The following is a 19,214-nucleotide window of genomic DNA, read 5'->3' as shown; positions in this document are numbered from 1 at the left end:
ACACAACGTCATTTTGCACGGCCGGGAATCGAACCGTCAACCTTCTGATTAATAGCCCGATTCCCTAACCGTTCAGCCATCTGACAACCCGCCATGTAGACCGAATCTAGATTCACGGTTCCCCCCAACAACACCCAGGTCTCCCCGCCCCCCCTCCCCCGCCCCCCCTCCCTCGCCCCTCCCCTCACCTTCAGCCGAAGGTGAAGATGGTCATGATGATCTTGAAGATGAGCGCCAGGCACAGCTGCCACATGGCTGCGTAGACGTCGGGCCCGGCAGGCCGGTTGGGCACCTCGACGAAGGCCTTGGAGCCGTTCATCTGGCTGCGGTACTGGCACAGCTGGGACGACTCCAGCGGGCCGCAGTCTGTGAACAGCTCCTTGATCAGCTCGCTGGTGTTCTGCCGCGTGTACGGGTTGGGGAACGCCACGATGGCCGTCACCGCGGCCACCAGGATCACCTCCAGCACCGGGTACTTTCCTGGGGGGGGGGGGGGGGGGGGGGGGTCGCCGAGAGGTCAGAGCGGGCTTAGAGAGCGGGGGATTTGTGTCATACCGAGCATGCCTCGTGTGTGGATGGAGAGCCACTTAGAAATCGTAGAAAGAATCGTTAGAAATCCCCCCCCCCCCCCTTCGCGGCTGAGCCTCGTTCCGACCGGCTCCTTCCGCTAACAAGGCCCGTGCTTAAGAGGGGCTGTAATCTCCGGGGGAGGATCTGCTCACCGAAGCGTGTGGACTTGCGCCGGCGGCACCAGGCGATGTTGGCGCGGATGAAGAAGGCGCCCCACAGGCCCCCGAACACACCCAGCAGGATGAAGGGGAGGAGCTCAAACAGGTACCAGGGGGTGTGGTACTCCACGTAGAACAGGACCAGGCGGCTGTTGCCGAAGGGGTTGATGGAGCGCAGCACGAAGGCGGCCACCAGGGCGGCGAAGAAGGAGCGCCACAGAGTCTTCAGGGGGAAGTAGTAGCTCACCTGTACAGGAAGAGGAGAGGAGGAGAGGAGGAGAGGAGAGGAGGAGAGGAAGGTAGGAGAGGAGAAAGGAAAGGAGGAGAGGGGAGGAGAGGAGGGGAGAGGAGGGTAGGAGAGGAGAAAGGAAAGGAGGAGAGGGGAGGAGGGGAGGGGAGAGAGGAGAGTAGGGGAGGAGAGGGGAGGAGGAGAGGAGAGGAGAAAGGAAAGGAGGAGAGGGGAGGAGAGTAGGGGAGGGGAGAGAGGAGAGTAGGGGAGGAGAGGGGAGGAGGAGAGGAGAGGAGAAAGGAGGAGAGGGAAGGAGAGGAGGGGAGAGAGGAGAGTAGGGGAGGAGGAGAGGGAGGAGGGGAGAGAAGAAGAGAAAGGTTATGGTACGACAGGAATAGGAGGACCTACCACAAGGGTCATACAGAATACGGTGTGTGTGTGCCTACCTCCTCCAGGCTGAAGAGCACCCCTCCTATGGGAGCTCCGAAAGCCACAGACACCCCTGCTGCCGACGCAGCCGACAGGACCTGAGGAGACACGGGGAGCACACGTCACCTCCCACACAGAGACACGCTCACACACACACAGAGAGACACGCTCACACACACACACACACCACACACACACACAGAGACACGCTCACACACACACAGAGACACGCTCACCACACACAGACAGACAAGCAGGCAGACAGACAGACAAGCAGGCAGACAAGCAGGCAGGCAGGCAGGCAGGCAGACAAGCAGGCAGACAGACAAGCAGGCAGGCAGACAAGCAGGCAGACAAGCAGGCAGACAGACAAGCAGGCAGACAGACAAGCAGACAAGCAGGCAGACAGACAGACGAGTAGACAGGCAGACAGACAAGCAGGCAGACAGACAAGCAGGCAGACAGACAGTCAGGCAGACAGACAGACAGTCAGGACAGTCCCCCCCCCTCCACCCCCAGCAGCTCCTCGTCTCCGGCCCACCTCTCGTTTCTTGGCCTCGTTCTTGCTGTACTTGGGGAAGAGGTATGAGAAGATGTTCCCACAGCAGCAGGCCACGTGGACCAGGGGCCCCTCCTTCCCCAGGCTCAGCCCTGAGGCCACGGCCAGCACCAGGGTCACCGTCTTGATCAACAGGGTCCACTTCCCCAGGTAGCCCCGGATGATGAACCCACTCAGGATGGTCTTGATCTGGGGGAGAGCAGCGAGAGGAAGAGATGGCGGGGATATTACATACACTGACTCCTGTAGCCATGGAGTCTGGTCATAGAGACTGAGACGTAGAGAGGGAGAGTCTGAGAGACGAGAGAGAGAGAGAGAGACAGAGAGTCTGAGAGAGAGAGAGAGAGAGAGAGACAGACAGAGAGACAGAGAGAGAGAGAGACAGAGAGACAGAGAGAGAGACAGAGACAGACAGACAGAGAGAGAGAGAGAGAGAGAGAGAGGAGAGAGACAGTGAGAGAGAGAGAGAGAGAGAGAGAGAGAGAGAGAGAGAGAGAGAGAGAGAGAGAGAGAGAGAGAGAGAGAGAGAGAGAGAGAGAGAGAGAGAGACAGCGTGTGAGGGTTCTGGTACCTCAGGTATCCCAGAGCCACAGGCGTAGGGGGCGAACACCTTGACCAGACACACCGCCAGGAAGGCAAAGGACAGAGCCCAGTAGGTGTACATGAAGTAGTTCATGATGTAGGACCCGGGGCCCTGGAGGAGGGGGAGGAGGAGCGGGGGGAGGAGGAGCGGGGGAGGAGGAGCGGGGGAGGAGGAGCGGGGGAGGAGGAGCGGGGGAGGAGGAGGAGAAACGGATTAGTCAGTAAAACCAACACTTGGCTTAACTGCAGGATTGTGCAATATAAGTAAACAAATTGTTTATGTTACAATCAGATGGCTATGCTGTCATAAAACATCATTAGTGACAGTAAAACATTAACTACTCCTTCAGCAGATCCAGTTGGTTTCTGTTTTTGTAAAACTGACAACCAGGAAGTAACCAGGAAGTGACATCATCCCCACCTCCGGCCTGCCCCAGTATGAGCTCCGCCCAGGTCTTCCACTGGGGGCACTTGTCCCTCTCAGCGAAGGTGGTCTCGTTGGACCCCCAGCAGCACTGCTCGTGGTTAAACCACATAGCACTCAGACACACGCCCTCTTTCAGGTCATTCATCCAATCGGATGCAATGTCAATCAGACCAGCCAAGGCGCCTGATTGGAGGAAGAAAAATTAGCAGGAAGAAAAGGACAGCAAAGTTTTCCCTCAAAACATTAAGTCGTTAGTAAACAGGCTTATTTGTTTCATGTGGTTGTTTTGTTTTTGTGGGCAGGCTTGTTGCTGCTCCAAAATCACCTAATGAAGTTAAGTGTGTGTGTGTGAGAGTCTGTGTGTGTGTGTGTGAGTCTGTGTGTGTGTGTGAGTCTGTGTTACCTGAGGCCAGGCCTGTGAGTGTGACTACCAGCCATCCAGACCAGGCATCATACAGGCTCTTGGTGAACTCCCATGCCGACTCCTTCTTCTTACTATTAATCTGCAAACACACACACACACACACACAATATTCAAATGTCCCTGGTATGAGACACTGTGGTTAGACAGGTAGGACCGAACAAGGCAAAGCACTTCTAGCAAACATTCAAATGACATGTAAATGTGAAAACCTTTCAGGACCCGGTCACAGAGAAGTGGATCACGTTGACTGAGGACAGACGTCATATTCCACCTTAAAAGCCGTCTACGTACCGACCCAGTCCCCACGCAAAACCTAAACCCATAACGGCTATAAAATCGGCTTCTGTTTCGGACACAAATAAGCCTGTGAATGCTCTGTATGAAATGCTATATGCCCAGATTCTGTCATGACAGATCAGGCACAGAGACAAGCCTGTTGTGTTCCTGTCTGCATGCTGCGCTTGCAAGCCTGGCGTTCATCCATGATGACATGCCAACGGTGGACATGACCCCTGGCTAGTCCCCCCCCACCCCTCCTCCCACACGCCCACACACACGCACACCTCCCCCCCCCACACACACACGCACACACACACCTCCCCCCCCACACACACACATGCACACACACACCTCCCCCCCCACACACACACGCACACACACACCTCCCCCCCCCCCCACACACACACACACACACACCCCCCCACACACACACACATGCACACACACACCTCCCCCCCACACACACACGCACACACACACCTCCCCCCCCACACACACACATGCACACACACACCTCCCCCCCCACACACACACGCACACACACACCTCCCCCCCCACACACACACACACACACACACCCCCCCCACACACACACACACGCACACACACACCTCCCCCCCACACACACACACATGCACACACACCCCCCCCCCCACACACACACACATGCACACACACACACACCCCCACACACACACAAATGCCCACACACACCTCCCCCCCACACACATGCACACACACCTCCCCCCCACACACACACACACACACATCACAAGGTGTGGGCTCTCCATCCTCGGGGCTCTCACCTTGCGATGCCTCTCGCGGTCCTTGCACTTCTCCCGGACCCAGTCGATGGTGTGGAAGTCGTCGTAGGTCCCCACCCCCGGGATGGGCTCCTCCAGGAAGTCCAGCAGGTGGGTGGAGGTGGTGGCGGCCCCGCCCCCATTAGACATGGCGTAGTTAGATCCTGGAAGAGGGAGAAAGGGGAGGGGGGGGAGAGAGAGAGGGAGAGAGAGAGGGGAGGGGAAACGAGAGGCATGGAGGAAAATGAAATGAGGGAAATGAAGGAGGGAAAAAAGAGAGAGAGTCGAGAGAGTGAGGGAGGAAGGGAGACAAAAATTAAAATGTGAGACAATCGCTTGTGCTCACCCCTACTCGTATGCAGACAGTTTGCCGTTTCCTGTGTTAATTAAGGACAGACACACACTAATGTAATGAGGTTGTCTGAAGTAGAAGGCCATGCTAGGGAAACACCCATTCACTTCCTGATGTGAAACCAAGTCAGGCTTGAGCTCCAGTCTCAGGCCCCATAATCATGTAATCCTCTTTGCTCCCTCACCCACAGCACCCTGGGTAAACCCGCTGGCCAGGAGCCAAGATGGAGGCACAGTTGCAGACTTCCAATGGCAGGTTTCATCCATTGAAGAAACCGGGGCTTTAGAACTCAGTGACTCCCTTCACCTCATTACTCACAGTCCTGTAGGTTTGAACAACGCTTCTCAGACTCTTAAGACTTACTTCCACAGCAACCTCTGCTTAAAGAAACATCCAGCAAATGTATTACTTTATTGCCATCCAAACACAGGCTACATACAGAGTTCATATGTGTGACTATTTTAGGCACACCCTTTAAAACTGCTTTTTACCCCCATGAGGTTCCTTGAGGATTCCTCCTTGAAACGTGTTTCGCAATCTCTGATAAACGTCCTCATAAACACAGCCGTGAGGTCAAGAGAATGACAGACATCTGTGTACAAAACACTTTACCGGGGCGTGAGCATGGTGGTCAAACAGACATTTAACAACCAGTCATAGCCCCACTGGTAAACACGACTCGCCCCTTAAAATGACAACCAGACTTGACTTCAAACCAACGTGCGTAAGTCAAGGACACTCACATGCACACCGTTTAACTAAACGTTAGCCAGGAAATGAATCATAAACTGTGGAGGTATACTTACTGCTGTGGTTTCTCCTGTCTGCGAGTCTAATCTGTGTAGGTCTGTCTGCCATGGCGTTGGAAGGCAGGTATTACAGAATCTGAGACTGAGATCAGAAACACAGCAGAAACACAGCAGAAACACAGCAGAAACACCTCCATGTGTCCAACCCAGACTCCCTCGAGCACAAATCTCCTGTCACGTCCCTTCAAGTGACTCCTGAGTCCTTGTACAAGGGAACAGGGGAAAAAAAAGGGAAAACCACAACAATGTGGACACTGTCAAGAGATCGTAACAGGCTGACAAATAGTAATAACTCAAATCCCTTTGAGCGTGTTATTTTTATTCGTGAGGTTTAAAATCGACATGATCAAATAACGAGGTTGTTCTGACAGCATATCAAGGGCCGGTTAATATGTTCTGGTGACTCAACACAAACAGAGCACAGCTGGCCCAGAGGCTTCTCTCTATAAGGGACTGGATTAAAACAGCATGGCGGCCATTTTGGTGGGTCATCTGAGCAGTGAAAGTGACAGTTACTTTGCTGTGAGAGCATCTCTGTGGTTGTTGAGTTGGAGGGTAACAAGCACAAACAGCTCGTCTCAAAAATACTAATCAACAAACGCTATTCCCTTTGGCTTTTCGACAGTAAAAAAAGAAATACATTCAGCCATCCTTCATTCAGCGCACATAGGGCTATATCTATTCTGACACAACCTGACAACACTCTCTTTGGAAAAAGAGCAGACCTAACTGGCATCTAAGAGCTTTGGGAACGCCGAGTGTAGCTTAGCATCGACTCTACAAATATGTGAGAATGTACTTTAGAGATCTGCCACACAAAGTCCCCATTGTCTCACAAGACAAAGTGGAGAGACAGAACAAGAGAGGGAGAGAGGCGGGCATGGTTAAGAGTCTCTGAGTACGCTGCTGGTAAACAATCGGAAAAGTATGCATGAAATTAGATCCTTCTTTTGTTGTGCAAATACTTGTATTAGGGTTTGTTCCCCTGTCAACATGCCTCCCGAAGGAATGCTCATGTGCCTCCGAAAACAAGCCCGACTCGCTCTCGCCGTCGAGTCCAGAGAACACAAGGTGAGGGGAACACCTTCATCCGTTAACGTCACACAAACGACAGCGTGCTTTGTTTAAAAAGCCACCGGCTGCCTCTCTGTCGGTCACTATGCACTACACTATCTGTGTCTCCCTTTGTGAGCTGTGGGAATGTGGTCAAAGATTAGCGGCTAGTAAATGATTACCCTCAACATTCCAAATGGTCAAGGAGAACTAACCAGTGAGGAGGCAGTTTGAACACACACCTGACGGCGATTACCAGAAGCTGACACTGTGAGATCTTTACAAGTCCACTTTCTAATAAAAAGGGAGTCAGGTGGCTGAGCGGTGAGGGAGTCGGGCTATTAATCAGAAGGTTGCCCGTTCGATTCCCAGCCATGCTAAAATGACGTTGTGTCCTTGGGCAAGGCACTTCACCTTACTTGCCTCGGGGGGAATGTCCCTGTACTTAATGTAAGTCGCTCTGGATAAGAGCGCCTGCTAAATGACTAAATGTAAATGTAATATAATAATAATATTTTCATAAGAGTATTTTGACCTTATAAACCAAGCCAGGCTTACTCATGCGGGGGTGTTTTATTCTATCTATGCTCTTTGATAGGAGAAGACATCTTCTCTCAAGGAGGACTGGGTGGAAAAGCCTGTCGACTTGGCAACGAAACCATTCCCCAGGAAGTTGGCTGTAGAGAAGTGTGTTTCTGTCCAGTCAGCTAAAAGAACTCACAACAACCAATCAAGTCTTAGAAAAACAGCCAGATCAGGCTGCGAGAGAGAAGCCAATCTGCCAGTTAGAGGAGCGGCCAACCAGCCAGTCACCCAATCAGCAAGGTGCATACTGCTTCAAAATATCAGCTTCCAGTTTAATTGGTTGAGTGACTCAGCGTCCGTCTGGACTGGCCAATAGGAGAGGGATGGTGATTTATGAACACTTAGCTCTGGCTTCAGAGAAACCACATCTTCCAACGCTGAGTTAAATGATCTGAATCTAGATCGAGAAACACAAAATGGACCCATTAAAAACACCCATTAGATACCTAATTAGATACCTTCCACTCAGTGGAAAATGTTTTTACAGAGCAGAGCCTGTTTATAATTAGATGATTCTGGAACATCACACCGTATAGATGATGATGCCGCCATGGAAACAGAGCCCTGAAGGGGACGTCACATCCACAAGAGCAACATCATGGTTTAATGGTTCTGCAGGTCTAACACACACACACACACAGCTGAGGTAAAAATGTCAGACCTTGTCGATCAACTGTGAAGCGTTTGCGTGTCTGGCAGAAGATAACTGATACTCTGCTTTACTCCATTTGTCGTTAACTAACAAAAATAGTACAACTCTGGGTATTTCTATAGATCAAGGGTTGACTATGCCTCTGGGAGAACGTGTCATTGTCCTCCATACAGCCAGGCCGTGCAGGAGAAGATAGGGAGAGCAGAGGAAAGGGGGAGGAGAGGAGACTGGGGCTTTTGTATATGTTCATTCACCATGAAAATCAACAGTAACGAGTCCAGTACGGACACACACACGTTCACACTCACACGTTCACACACACCCACACCCAAACGTTCACCCACACACTTTTCTGAGACTCGATGTGTCTGATACAACAGGTTCTTCTCAAAATATCAGTGAAAGGGTGAAGGGATCAGGGCCAAGGATGTTCGAGCAACAGATCAGGAAACAGCACACGCACGTGTTGTTCTATCTTTTATGGGTCTGTCTCAGAGATTTAAGATGGACGAACACATTGCTCTTCAGTCGCTGCCGATTCCAGCTCAGCTAAGCTGCAAGGACACACACCCAGCTAATTCACCACATAGATAGGACACACACACACGCACACACACCCTAGAAGCTAGGACACACACACCCAGCCAAGGTTAATCATTGACAAACAGCGGATCGGTCGAAGAATGGCAGCCAGATAACACTGCTGTTCTCTCTCGCTCTCTCTCTCACACACACACACACACACACACACCATGTCAGCCACCCTCCTCTACATTAGGGAAACATCAGCACGGGCAGCGGCAGGCTGCGCTCAGGACGTGCTCCTGTCAGGATTAGCTCCTACGCCACGACCGGCCAGCGCAGCCAGACGGAGCGACACGCCGACGGCACGAGCGATCCGTCGTGTCGGGGGAAGGAACGGGAAGGAGGGAGAGAGCGACAGAGAGAGAGAGAGAGTGACAGAGAGAGAGAGAGAGAGAGAGAGAGAGAGAGGGGCGGAGGACGAGAGGAAGCGTACCTCTTCTTTTAGGCATCTCCTGCAGGGGGATGGTGTCCCCTCCCCCGTCGTAGGGGAGATAGGGGTCTGCGGGCGAGTCCTCCTCCTCCATGTCGACCGACAGGCGGAGAGGAGAGAGGGAGGGAGGTAGGAGGGCTAAGGAGAGGCTAGCTCATGGATAGCTCCTCAACGCGTGTCTGATAGCTTCGTCTGCTGCCTGGGCCATGTTTACCCGCTATACAGGGACAGGCTGGCTGTGTGCGTAGGCTTATATGTGATACTGCGTGCGTGTGTGTGTGTGTGTCGGTAAGCTGCTCCCTCGGATCTGGATCTTCTCTCCCTCCCCCCCTTCTTCTCTCTCGCCCGCTCACTGTGCTCCCTTTCCCATTCTCTCTCCCCCCTCCCTCCCTGTAGATACGCAGCCTCTCTCGCTTCCCTCCCTCCCTGTAGATACGCAGCCTCTCTCTCCCCCCCCTCCCTCCCTGTATATACGCAGCCTCTCTCTCCCCCCTCCCTCTCTGTAGATACGCAGCCTCTCTCTCCCCCCTCCCTCCCTGTAGATACGCAGCCTCTCTCTCCCCCCTCCCTCCCTGTAGATACGCAGCCTCTCTCTCCCCCCTCCCTCCCTGTAGATACGCAGCCTCTCTCGCCCCCCTCCCTCCCTGTAGATACACAGCCTCTCTCTCCCCCCTCACTCCCTGTAGATATGCAGCCTCTCTCGCCCCCCTCCCTCCCTGTATATACGCAGCCTCTCTCTCGCTCCACTGCAGCAGCTGACTGCTCAGGGGCTGATGATGTCATCGCAGGGGAAAGACGATCGCGCGAGGCTCAGCCCAGCCTGGTTGCTAGGGGACACGGGGGCCGGCTGAGCCCTGTGTCCTGCCTGTCTGTCTGCCTGCCTGCCTGTCTTCATCTGTTTGTTTTCCTGTCTGTCTGTCTGTCTGTCTGGCTGTCTGGTTGCCAAGAAAGGCAGGGAGAGCACACAATAAAAAAAATCAAATGTGAAAACTCTAGATCTGCAGTCATGCTGAAGCACTCAGATGGACCAGTCTATCAGAGGGGCGATGCGTCTCTATAAAAAATTCACGATTATTAATTGAAGGATAGAAAGACAGGCCTAATTACCCACAGTAGACGAATGACAGAAATTGAGCTGTATTGATTCGTCAACAGTCGAAAGCCCTTTTACAGCTCTGGAAAGAATTGAGAGATCACTGCGCCTATTTCTTTCTTCTTCTTTTTTTTAAAGGTGAGAAGGACAATTTTTAGCGAGGAACAGAAGGGTAAAATGTAAGAAGCCACTGCCAATTTTACCCTTCTGTTCCTCACTCAAAATGGTCCTTCTCAACTTTTTTTTAAAAATGAAAGTAAACGGCTCAGTGGTCTCTCCATGTTTTCCAGAGCTGTAGTTTGCTGCAAGATGGATACTCGAGGCACTTTAGAAAACCAGTTCTGTCGGTCTCCACTCAACAGCCTGTTCTCAAGCTGTCAAGCTGTTCCTACGTGGGCAAAATCAGTAGGCTGCTGGGGAACAAAGAAACCACAAAACCACAGTGGGGGTCATCTGAACCATGAACATGCGTGCTGCCCGACACCCTCTCTCTCTTCTCGTCTGTTCTTCGCAAGAACTGCTCATCTAGACTCCTAAACATGAGAGTGAATCATCATTGCTGTTTCAACAGAGTAGGAAGGACGTGAAACTGCGCGTGAGATTTCATCTGAGAGCTTCACCATGTCTACAATGTGTGTGCGTTTGTTCTGTACCGTGTGTGTGTGTGTGTGTGTGTGTGGGTGTGAGAGAGAGAGAGAGAGAGAGAGAGAGAGAGAGAGAGAGAGAGAGAGAGAGAGAGAGAGAGAGAGAGAGAGAGAGAGAGAGAGAGAGAGAGAGAGAGAGAGAGAGAGAGAGAGAGAGAGAGAGAGAGAGAGAGAGAGAGAGAGAGAGAGAGAAACCATCACGCTGCAGCTCAGATTCAGTTTTCAGGTCCTTCACCTCAGTTTGAATACAATTTTGTCTACATCTTCAGTTGGTCAAATGTAATCTCCTGCTGCCACCAAACCAGCCATCTCTTACCTTTTAGACGGGCTCCTGTTGCTAGGCGATGACGTAGGTGATGTCACCCATCAGGAAGCAACTTCCTGAGCCCGTCGGAAGTCAGTCCAGTAGTTGCGGTAAGTTCCAGAAACATACAGCAAATGTAGATCTAGTAGCAAACCAAGTATGGGTTCAAATCATACTCTTTCTACTGGTTCCTTAGCTAATACAGGAAAGTTCCAGAATGTTCCAAACTTCCGAGTTCCACTTCTCTTTTCTCTGTGCCTGGGTCAAGCAGTCCTCCAACCTAGCCTAGCCTAGCCTAGCCTAGCCCAGCTAGCTGCATCAACACACTTACGCTGGCTGTCATTGAACACCACAGGGGCCTTACATGGGTCCACACCACGCGAGGACGGTGTAAAAATAGACATGTACATGCTCTAGGCTAACAAATACCGTGTACAGTGGTGAAATGGCCTGGTCTATTTCCTGGAAGTTGTGTGCCAACCTATGCTGTCTGGATGCAGGGCTGCCAAACTAGTTCATGGGAATGTCTGTCTCTCTTCTTATGTGGACATCACACCCTCTTTGTGTTCAGCTTGTAGGTGTGCCCTCAGCACAACAGGAACACATTTACATGTAGTCATTTAGCAGACGCTCTTATCCAGAGCGACTTACAGTAAGTTCAGGGACATTCCCCCCGAAGCAACTAGGGTGATTTTGCTTGGCCGGTGGTCATTTTGCTTGGCCTGAATCGAACCGGCAACCTTCTGATGAATAGCCCGACTCCCTAACCGCTCAGCCACCTGACTCCCTAACGCCCTGTGGGGTGAACACTGTAAGCATTTAGACTCGCTGGAGTTCACCCTGGGTGGACCTGGAGAAGGTCAGCCAAGACTGTTCGTATAATTAAATCGAGGAGGATTCGTTAAGACTGCAAATTAGGAAAACGATTGGATTTAAGGACACCTGAATGTGTGCCGGTTGTAAAAAGATAAATAATTTAGGCGAATAACCTGTCCAGTGCCTTATTATGAAGCCATAGACAGCTTGTTTCCTATTGGTCAGACATTGAAGAAAGAGAATAGAGGTTACTGATTGGGCAGAGATTACAATCGACGACCTTGTTGAAACCCAATCCCGACTGGCACACACGTAAACAAATGTCCCTCCTACCCACGTCCTGAGGGGTGTGTGTGTGTGTGGGGGGGGGGGGGGGGGGGGGGAGGAGGTGTGTGTGTCCCACTGAACAAAGCCTGATCACCCTGACTGGAACTCCACAATACAGATGGCTAGGCCACCTCATCAATTATACACACTGTAGTGTCTCTCTCTCTCTGTCTCTGTCTCTCTCTGTCTCTGTCTCTCTCTGTCTCTCTCTGTCTCTCTCTGTCTCTCTCTGTCTCTCTCTGTCTCTCTCTCTCTGTGTCTCTCTGTGTCTCTCTGACTCTCTCTGTCTCTCTCTCTCTGTCTCTCTCTCTCACTCACTCTCACTCACTCTCTCTCTGTTTCTCTGTTTCTCTGTCTCTCTGAGTCTCCACATGACACATACAAACACCAGCCGAGGCTCGTATACAAAAAGACGGTAGCTACATCTAGTGGAAACAACCTCACTCTCTCGCTGTCCTGTGGAGCACGGCAGCGCAGAATTCAAATACATCCAAATACGTTGGATGTATTTTGACCTAAAACGACGCCAGCCACACAGTGGGACGACCCAATCCCTAAATGATGTTTGGGCTTGGCATCTGAACAGGTCTGGGACAACAGTGTGCTGTACATGGGTCTGTCTGACAATGAAAGTCATTGTGAACGCAAACTCACACAGAGCTCTCGAGACAGGCCACGAGAGAGCGAATTATATGAAGTGACAATGTCCAGCTCTCATGGTCTCCCGAAAGTACAACGTAAATGGATTATGTTAGCAAATGAAGACAAAGAAAAACATGTAATTAATCTAATGACGCATAATTATCCAAAAACGACACGTTAAAACACAGATCACACGACTCCCGTTAAAGACATTACCAAGCGCTTGCTTAGCAGTAACAGGGAATTTCCGATTGAAAAACATGGTTATGGTGGTTACTTTCCAATAGACCTTCTCACAAAGCCCTGGAAATGTGAAAACCTCCACGCTATTCAGCAACTGTGCAGCTTGAGATACTCTTAACCACTTTGAAGATCCCTCTTTTGAGGTAATATTCTGTCAAAGACAAGTGGTGGGCCAAGCATGAGTCAGCAACTGTGATCAGACATCAATCTAGGAGAAGAAGGAAGATTTGCCAGACAATTTCAGGATGCCTGATATAATATAACATTGCAAATCATGGAGTAGGTGTGGTACTGTGTGTGTGTGTGTGTGTGTGTGTGTGTGTGTGTGTGTGTGTGTGTGTGTGTGTGCAGAACAAGTGACAGGAACAGCTGGTTTGATACATCGAGTGACTGGCACAATATGAAAGATGACACCTATGATTAAATCACAGACACTTCACAACAAGCCACAAGGACATTTTTTGTTTTTGCCCTGCAGGGCTTCCAATCATAAGGAAGCACTAGGACCAAGGTCCAATCAGAAAGCAGCATGAAGTGGCAGAATCCACACAGCAACAAGGTTGACAGCACACGACATGTTGGTCATGATGGCCACAAGGTAAACCGCCTTTGCCTTGCATGAAAGCACACCAAGCCAAAGCTGGGAGGAGGGGGCAACTGAAACACAGTTATCATAAAACAACAAGGCGTGAGAGAAAAAGAGAAGCCAAACGTCAGTTGGCCACAGAGAAGGAGGTGTCTGCGGTCAAGGCGATGATAAAGAAGGAAACAAATGTTTCGCTAAATGATCCAGGGACATTTTCACAGTTGAAGCTGGGAATACTAAAACCACGACCAGACCATGAAGCGAAATATTGGTATAGTAACATAAAAAAAACACAAGTCACTGAGGCCAAAGAAGCTAAATGATACAGGGAGCGGGGAAGGACTTGGAACTTAAGAGGTGAAACAGGACCACACAAGCACATACAGTGTACCGGGAGAGTAAATCACTTCTGCTGGCATGGCTGGTGGGCGCAGGGTGAGCCGGACTGGGGGCAGGGTGAGCCGGACTGGGGGCAGGGTGGCATGAAGGACACGGCAGGTTAGGAGACATCCAGGGGCGGCACGGACGGTTGGGGGGGGAATGATGATGGATATTGTGAAATGGTGGAGTTGGGGGGGGGGGGGGGGGGTTGTGGAGGAGGGGAGTCAGGAAGGAGGCAGAGAGGGGGTTGCACTCGAGGGGGGGCGCACAGCATTGCAGGGGAGGCAAGCGCATCACTGGACAGCAAGCCAATCAGAGAGCGCATCACTGGACAGCAAGCCAATCAGAGAGCGCAGGGGGCAACAGCAGCGCCAACCAGCACAGGGCTCACAACACAGGGTCCGCCGGTGGAGGTCTGGGGTCCCGGTGGGGGTGGTGGTGGTGGAGGAGGGGCCTACCTGGGGAGGTGGCGTCCCCGTCCAGGAGGTTGTCGTCCTCGGTGGTGTGGAAGTCCATGATGACCCCAGCTCCATCCAGCAGCTCCTCGTCACTGCTGGCGCTGCCGATGCTGTTGTAGCTGGTCCTGCAGTGGTCCCTGTTAAAGAGCTGCTCGGACTCCATTTAGCTACGCGGTGCCCTGGGGTGGGGGTGTGGGGGTGGGCGAGGGGGCGCACACACACACACAGGGTCATGGGGGGGTGGGCGGGGGGGCAGAGAGTGTGTGTGGTGGAGGCGGGATGAGGTACACAGTGATAAGTGCACACGGTTATGTACATGACAGGCGCGTAGGCATGCTCCCGCACAGACACATCCGAACCTGGAATAACTGGCGTGTATCCACTATCCAGACCAGAATGGAGGGATGGAAGACTGGAGGATGGGAAGGGAGGATGATGTTATTGTGTCTGCCCATGACAGACACAAGAAAGGGAGACAGATGGAGGATGATGAGGAATATTGAACTCTCTCTACCTCTCTCTCTCTCTCTCTCTCTCTCTCTCTTTCTCTCTACCTCTCTCTACCTCTCTCTGTACCTCTCTCTGTACCTCTCTCTGTACCTCTCTCTGTACCTCTCTCTGTACCTCTCTCTCTACCTCTCTCTCTCTCTACCTCCTTCTTCACTTCACCTTCTCTTCTGTCTGCGAGAGGCAGAGAGGAGGGGCGCTGTGTGTCATTTGCAATGAATAAAAAGGTCAGACAGTCGACTACCACTTGACTAGGCTGGCCTGTGTAAAACAGACTTTTTAACAGAGGAAGCCTGTCTTCCCAGTGACAACACAGGCACAGGCCATTTCTGTTAGGCAGGAGCCAACGGCGTATTTTTAGACAAGGTGGGGATTAGAGTTGACTGTGGAAGGACACGTCATGCCCAGCTCAGTGATGGGTTATTAGGATGTTGATGTCGCTCAAAAGGATGAGCCGATCCGACCTGGCTCTGCTTCCAACGTCGCCTCCTGGTGGACTGAGATGGGAACAGCAACCATTCCAACCAGACAACGGCCTAAACAAAGCCGTAAGCAATCTTAAAGATATAACTGCCAACGAGACTACACGTTCTTAAACAGTATAGCTAGAGGCAACCATGTTTGTTTTGGAGGCGTTTGACAGACAGAGACAGACAGCGAAGGAGACTGCGAAAGAGACAGAGAAGCCAAATCTATTTCCCAGGGAAGAGCTTCTGCTGTGCAGTGCAGTGATCTGACTGTAATCCCCTCTATCTAATTCAATCTGATACCTTCCAGCTATATCATGCTAGCTAGCTGATAACTTCCAGCTATATCAGGCTAGCAGGCATCGCCGCCTCGGAGGAAAGATTATGGATTTCCCAGAGTTCCATAGTCACCTCTCAACGGGAAAGACCAAGCCACAAGCTCAGCATAGCTCATCACGAGAGAAAAACTGACTAATTATATTAATTTACCAAGATAAAACACAAGTTCAAGTCGACTCATGAGGTGATAGCATCCCACAAGAGCACAGTTGGACATACTTAACAGTACAGGCTAATTACTCAGGAGCCACGATGATAAATATGAGACAGATTGCATTGTCTTCCTGGTCTGGTATCGCATCTCTATTCCTCTCATGTCTAGGCCTGAAACTCAGTCTGAAATGATACCACAGCAGTGACACACTCACCATCGTTAATGAAGATTTTCCTGCCGGGGAATTCAATCTAGGCTGGATGAATTCAATAAGGTTTCAGAAGGCATGCTAGGTCAAAGAGAGGGGACTTCTCTGCAGTTAGCATGTTTTTCTGTCTTCCTGTGCTGGTCATGAGTTAGCTACGCCGTGTGCCCAAGAAACTGACCTATTAACCTGAGCATCACGAACAGAACTTATGACTTGACAAGAATTTGATCTGTTTTCTTGCAAACCTTTTCTCACACCTCTTCGCTCACAGGTTCGGCTTACGTGAGAGTTTCTGGAAAATCAGACGCCCTTCAGTGTGGATAAAGAAAGATAATCTTTCTTCATTTGGAGAAAAAAGAAATCCCAATTAGTGAGGTAATGAATCTTTTTTTTTTTCTTCAGAAGGAACCTATTACTGTACCACAGCAGTGGGCCCTTCCAAGACTAAGTAGGTTGAGGATGCATTTGAGTTACCTCAAATGTCAGCCCTCCATTAGAGGATGCAGTGAGGGAAGGGAGCTGTCCGGATTGAGTGTGTTTGATCTAGGACAACTGCAGTGAGTGCCAAAACAACGAGGCTTCTTGTTACACAACTACGAGAAAGATTAGAAAGTGAGAGAGTGACAGAGAGAGAGAGTGAGATATTGAAAGAAAGAGAGAGATGCCAGGTGTTGCCTGGGTGACTGCTGTCAGGATATGACTCAGCATTTGAGAACCTTACTCCTGACAACGTGACTTTACCTATAAGGGGCGAGACCAACCAAGCCTAAAGGTTGACACTCCCCTACAAAGCAGGATAAAAACAACAACAAAGTAAACTTGCATCCATCTAGGCTACTGCTTCATAAACTTTTAAGCTACAGGAAACACAGAAGAACAAAAAAAATCGTGGTGTACACCTCAAATGCTAGCTATAAGCAACACCAATATGCTAACATTTGCCCAGTAACACTTCAATGACTACAGGCTTCCACCCACACTGTCTAGAGGTCAACACTGTGCAAAGCTTCTAACCAAGTTTTTAGACAAACATATATGTGACGTGAGGAGAACCCAGTTGAATAAACAGATTAATACAGGGCTATAAGTTCATTAAACACAGTTGAGCAATACTTGTATCACACATGAACCCCATTCAGGACTTCATTAGAAGGCCAGGAGGACCAGTTCGGTTTCAAGTCTTGCAAGAGAAATCTACCGACTTAAGTGTGTCTCTTGCTCTGCCTATGAACATTGTACTGAACATTTTAACATGTTCGTGGTGTAGAAGGTTAAACCTATGACGAGCCAGACTTTGTTCTAGAATTCTAAAAGGTCTTTGTTGAATTCCGAGATAAGGTTGGGTGAGACCTGAGGGGAGAGTAAAGTCAGATGACCCTGAATATGATGTCATCACACTGTCACATACATGGAACACGTCTTTAGACTTCAGATCATGGAACACAAATCTAACAACACGTTACTGGGTAGACGATCGTGCGAGTTAACGGATCTGAACGTTGGATTCAGGGTGCAAGATCACTAGATGTGGGAATCTCAGTGATTCAGTTCATGCTTACCCTCCAGACAGAGAATTGATGAGATGTAGAATGTGTGAATGAAAATAAACGGGAATATGATCTGATTCAAGACATAATGAAACAAAGACAACTGCATTGAAAACAACTGTAAGAGGAGGTGAAATGACACGGTACGAAAGCGTTGATGTTCATCTGACTGACAGAAAGATCTGAAGATGGAGAACAAGTAAATTTCTTCATTTCCAGAGACGAAGAGACAACAATAACGGTGTCCCGTGACGATGCAGTGGCCAGGCTAGTGTGTGATAACGTTACTTTTAAAACCTCCCTTTTTTGGCAGAGAAAGGGCCCTGATGCGTTTTAGATGCAGGCTCACCATTTGACAAGAGATACAATGCACGCTCATCGGTATGAATGTATTGAAATGCATCACAACATAAGTGTCATCGCTGCTGAGCCAAGCGGGGATTTTAGCTAGATAATTAACACCATGGCTGTTAGCTAGATGGCAAATACAAATTAGTTGTGTGCGTGTAGATGATCAACCTGTGTGTTAATAAAAAATGACATCGATACGAGTCTGGCCTTAAAATGTAAATGTTCCAGAAAACCGCGATGTGCACAAGAGGGATTTCCCTACCTTTTAACTGCCTCTATTCCACCATGGACTGGACAAATCATCCTCTTCCCGTTTAGAAAAGGAGTTTTACCAAAATTATGTTTGACATTCTCCTCATGTTTTTTTCTGTGCTGTTCCTCCTGTGTCGAATGGGTTTCTCGTTTCACAATCCCCGGGTAGGGATCCGTCACATGTCCAGCCCCCAAAAAACAGCCTCGCAAAAAAATAAAAAAATAAAAAAATCAAGCAAAGGCCGGGGCGGGCGGCGCTGAGGAGGACTACACCGTTTACAACGTGCACCGGCGGGCGTCCCTAAGTTTTAAAACGAGTTTCAACCGACATTTACTTCCGGTCTCTTGATCTCCCACACGACCGCTTGTGGTCGCCAGGGGCGCATTGTCAGCTATGTAATCCACGCAAGCACTAAAGAAACACTTTCTAGTAGTGACATCTTGCGATAGGCTATGTATTATTTTAATGAACACAGCAAATATATTATAGACTTGTCTTGAACGGGCCTTTGTTTGTTTTATCAAAGTTAGAGGTTGATCTTTTCTTGCCATTTAAGTATAATATTAATTAATGGAATCGAAAACTTGTTGACACAATACGTAACACATTAACAAACAGCACCATCTACTGATTACACAATGAGTAGCTGACAATATTCCTAGGTGAGGTTTTAAATACCTTGGGTTGTACAAGGACATCCAAATCCTTTTTGCAAAATATAAGAAAGTTCAGGAAAATCAACTGTTCAGTTCAATGACAAGTGACAGTAGTGTTGCCTCAGGCAGAAGCAGTAGAAAGAAGGAAAGTTCCCGGTCGCCTTTACTTTCCCTTTAGCAAAATAAAAATCATGCCCATGTACTAAGAAAGACCCAGAAAGAGCATCTTAGAGGAAGCTTGACAGTCACAACCCTTCTCACTCAGTCGTTCAGTAAGCTACGTGTAGACAGCTTCAGTGTTTGAGTTGACTC

General features: G+C 49.9%; 1 protein-coding gene across 1 annotated transcript in view; it reads right to left on the bottom strand.

The window, feature by feature from the left end:
- clcn3 (chloride channel 3) overlaps positions 1-18,469 on the bottom strand; it is a gene marked incomplete in the record, with an annotated part of 26,020 nt that extends 7,551 nt beyond the window's left edge. Inside the window, 10 exon segments of the mRNA XM_067261234.1 lie at positions 195-480; positions 723-975; positions 1,404-1,484; positions 1,928-2,134; positions 2,517-2,639; positions 2,938-3,137; positions 3,358-3,457; positions 4,464-4,624; positions 14,421-14,599; positions 18,256-18,469. Of these exon segments, the coding sequence (XP_067117335.1) occupies positions 195-480; positions 723-975; positions 1,404-1,484; positions 1,928-2,134; positions 2,517-2,639; positions 2,938-3,137; positions 3,358-3,457; positions 4,464-4,624; positions 14,421-14,583 (1,574 nt within the window).
- Between the last annotated feature and the right edge of the window lie 745 nt (positions 18,470-19,214).

This window comes from Osmerus mordax, chromosome 23, assembly GCF_038355195.1.
Source record: "Osmerus mordax isolate fOsmMor3 chromosome 23, fOsmMor3.pri, whole genome shotgun sequence".
Taxonomy (NCBI): domain Eukaryota; kingdom Metazoa; phylum Chordata; class Actinopteri; order Osmeriformes; family Osmeridae; genus Osmerus; species Osmerus mordax.
Note: the sequence above shows the minus strand (reverse complement) of the source record. Positions and strands in the feature narration are given on the sequence as shown.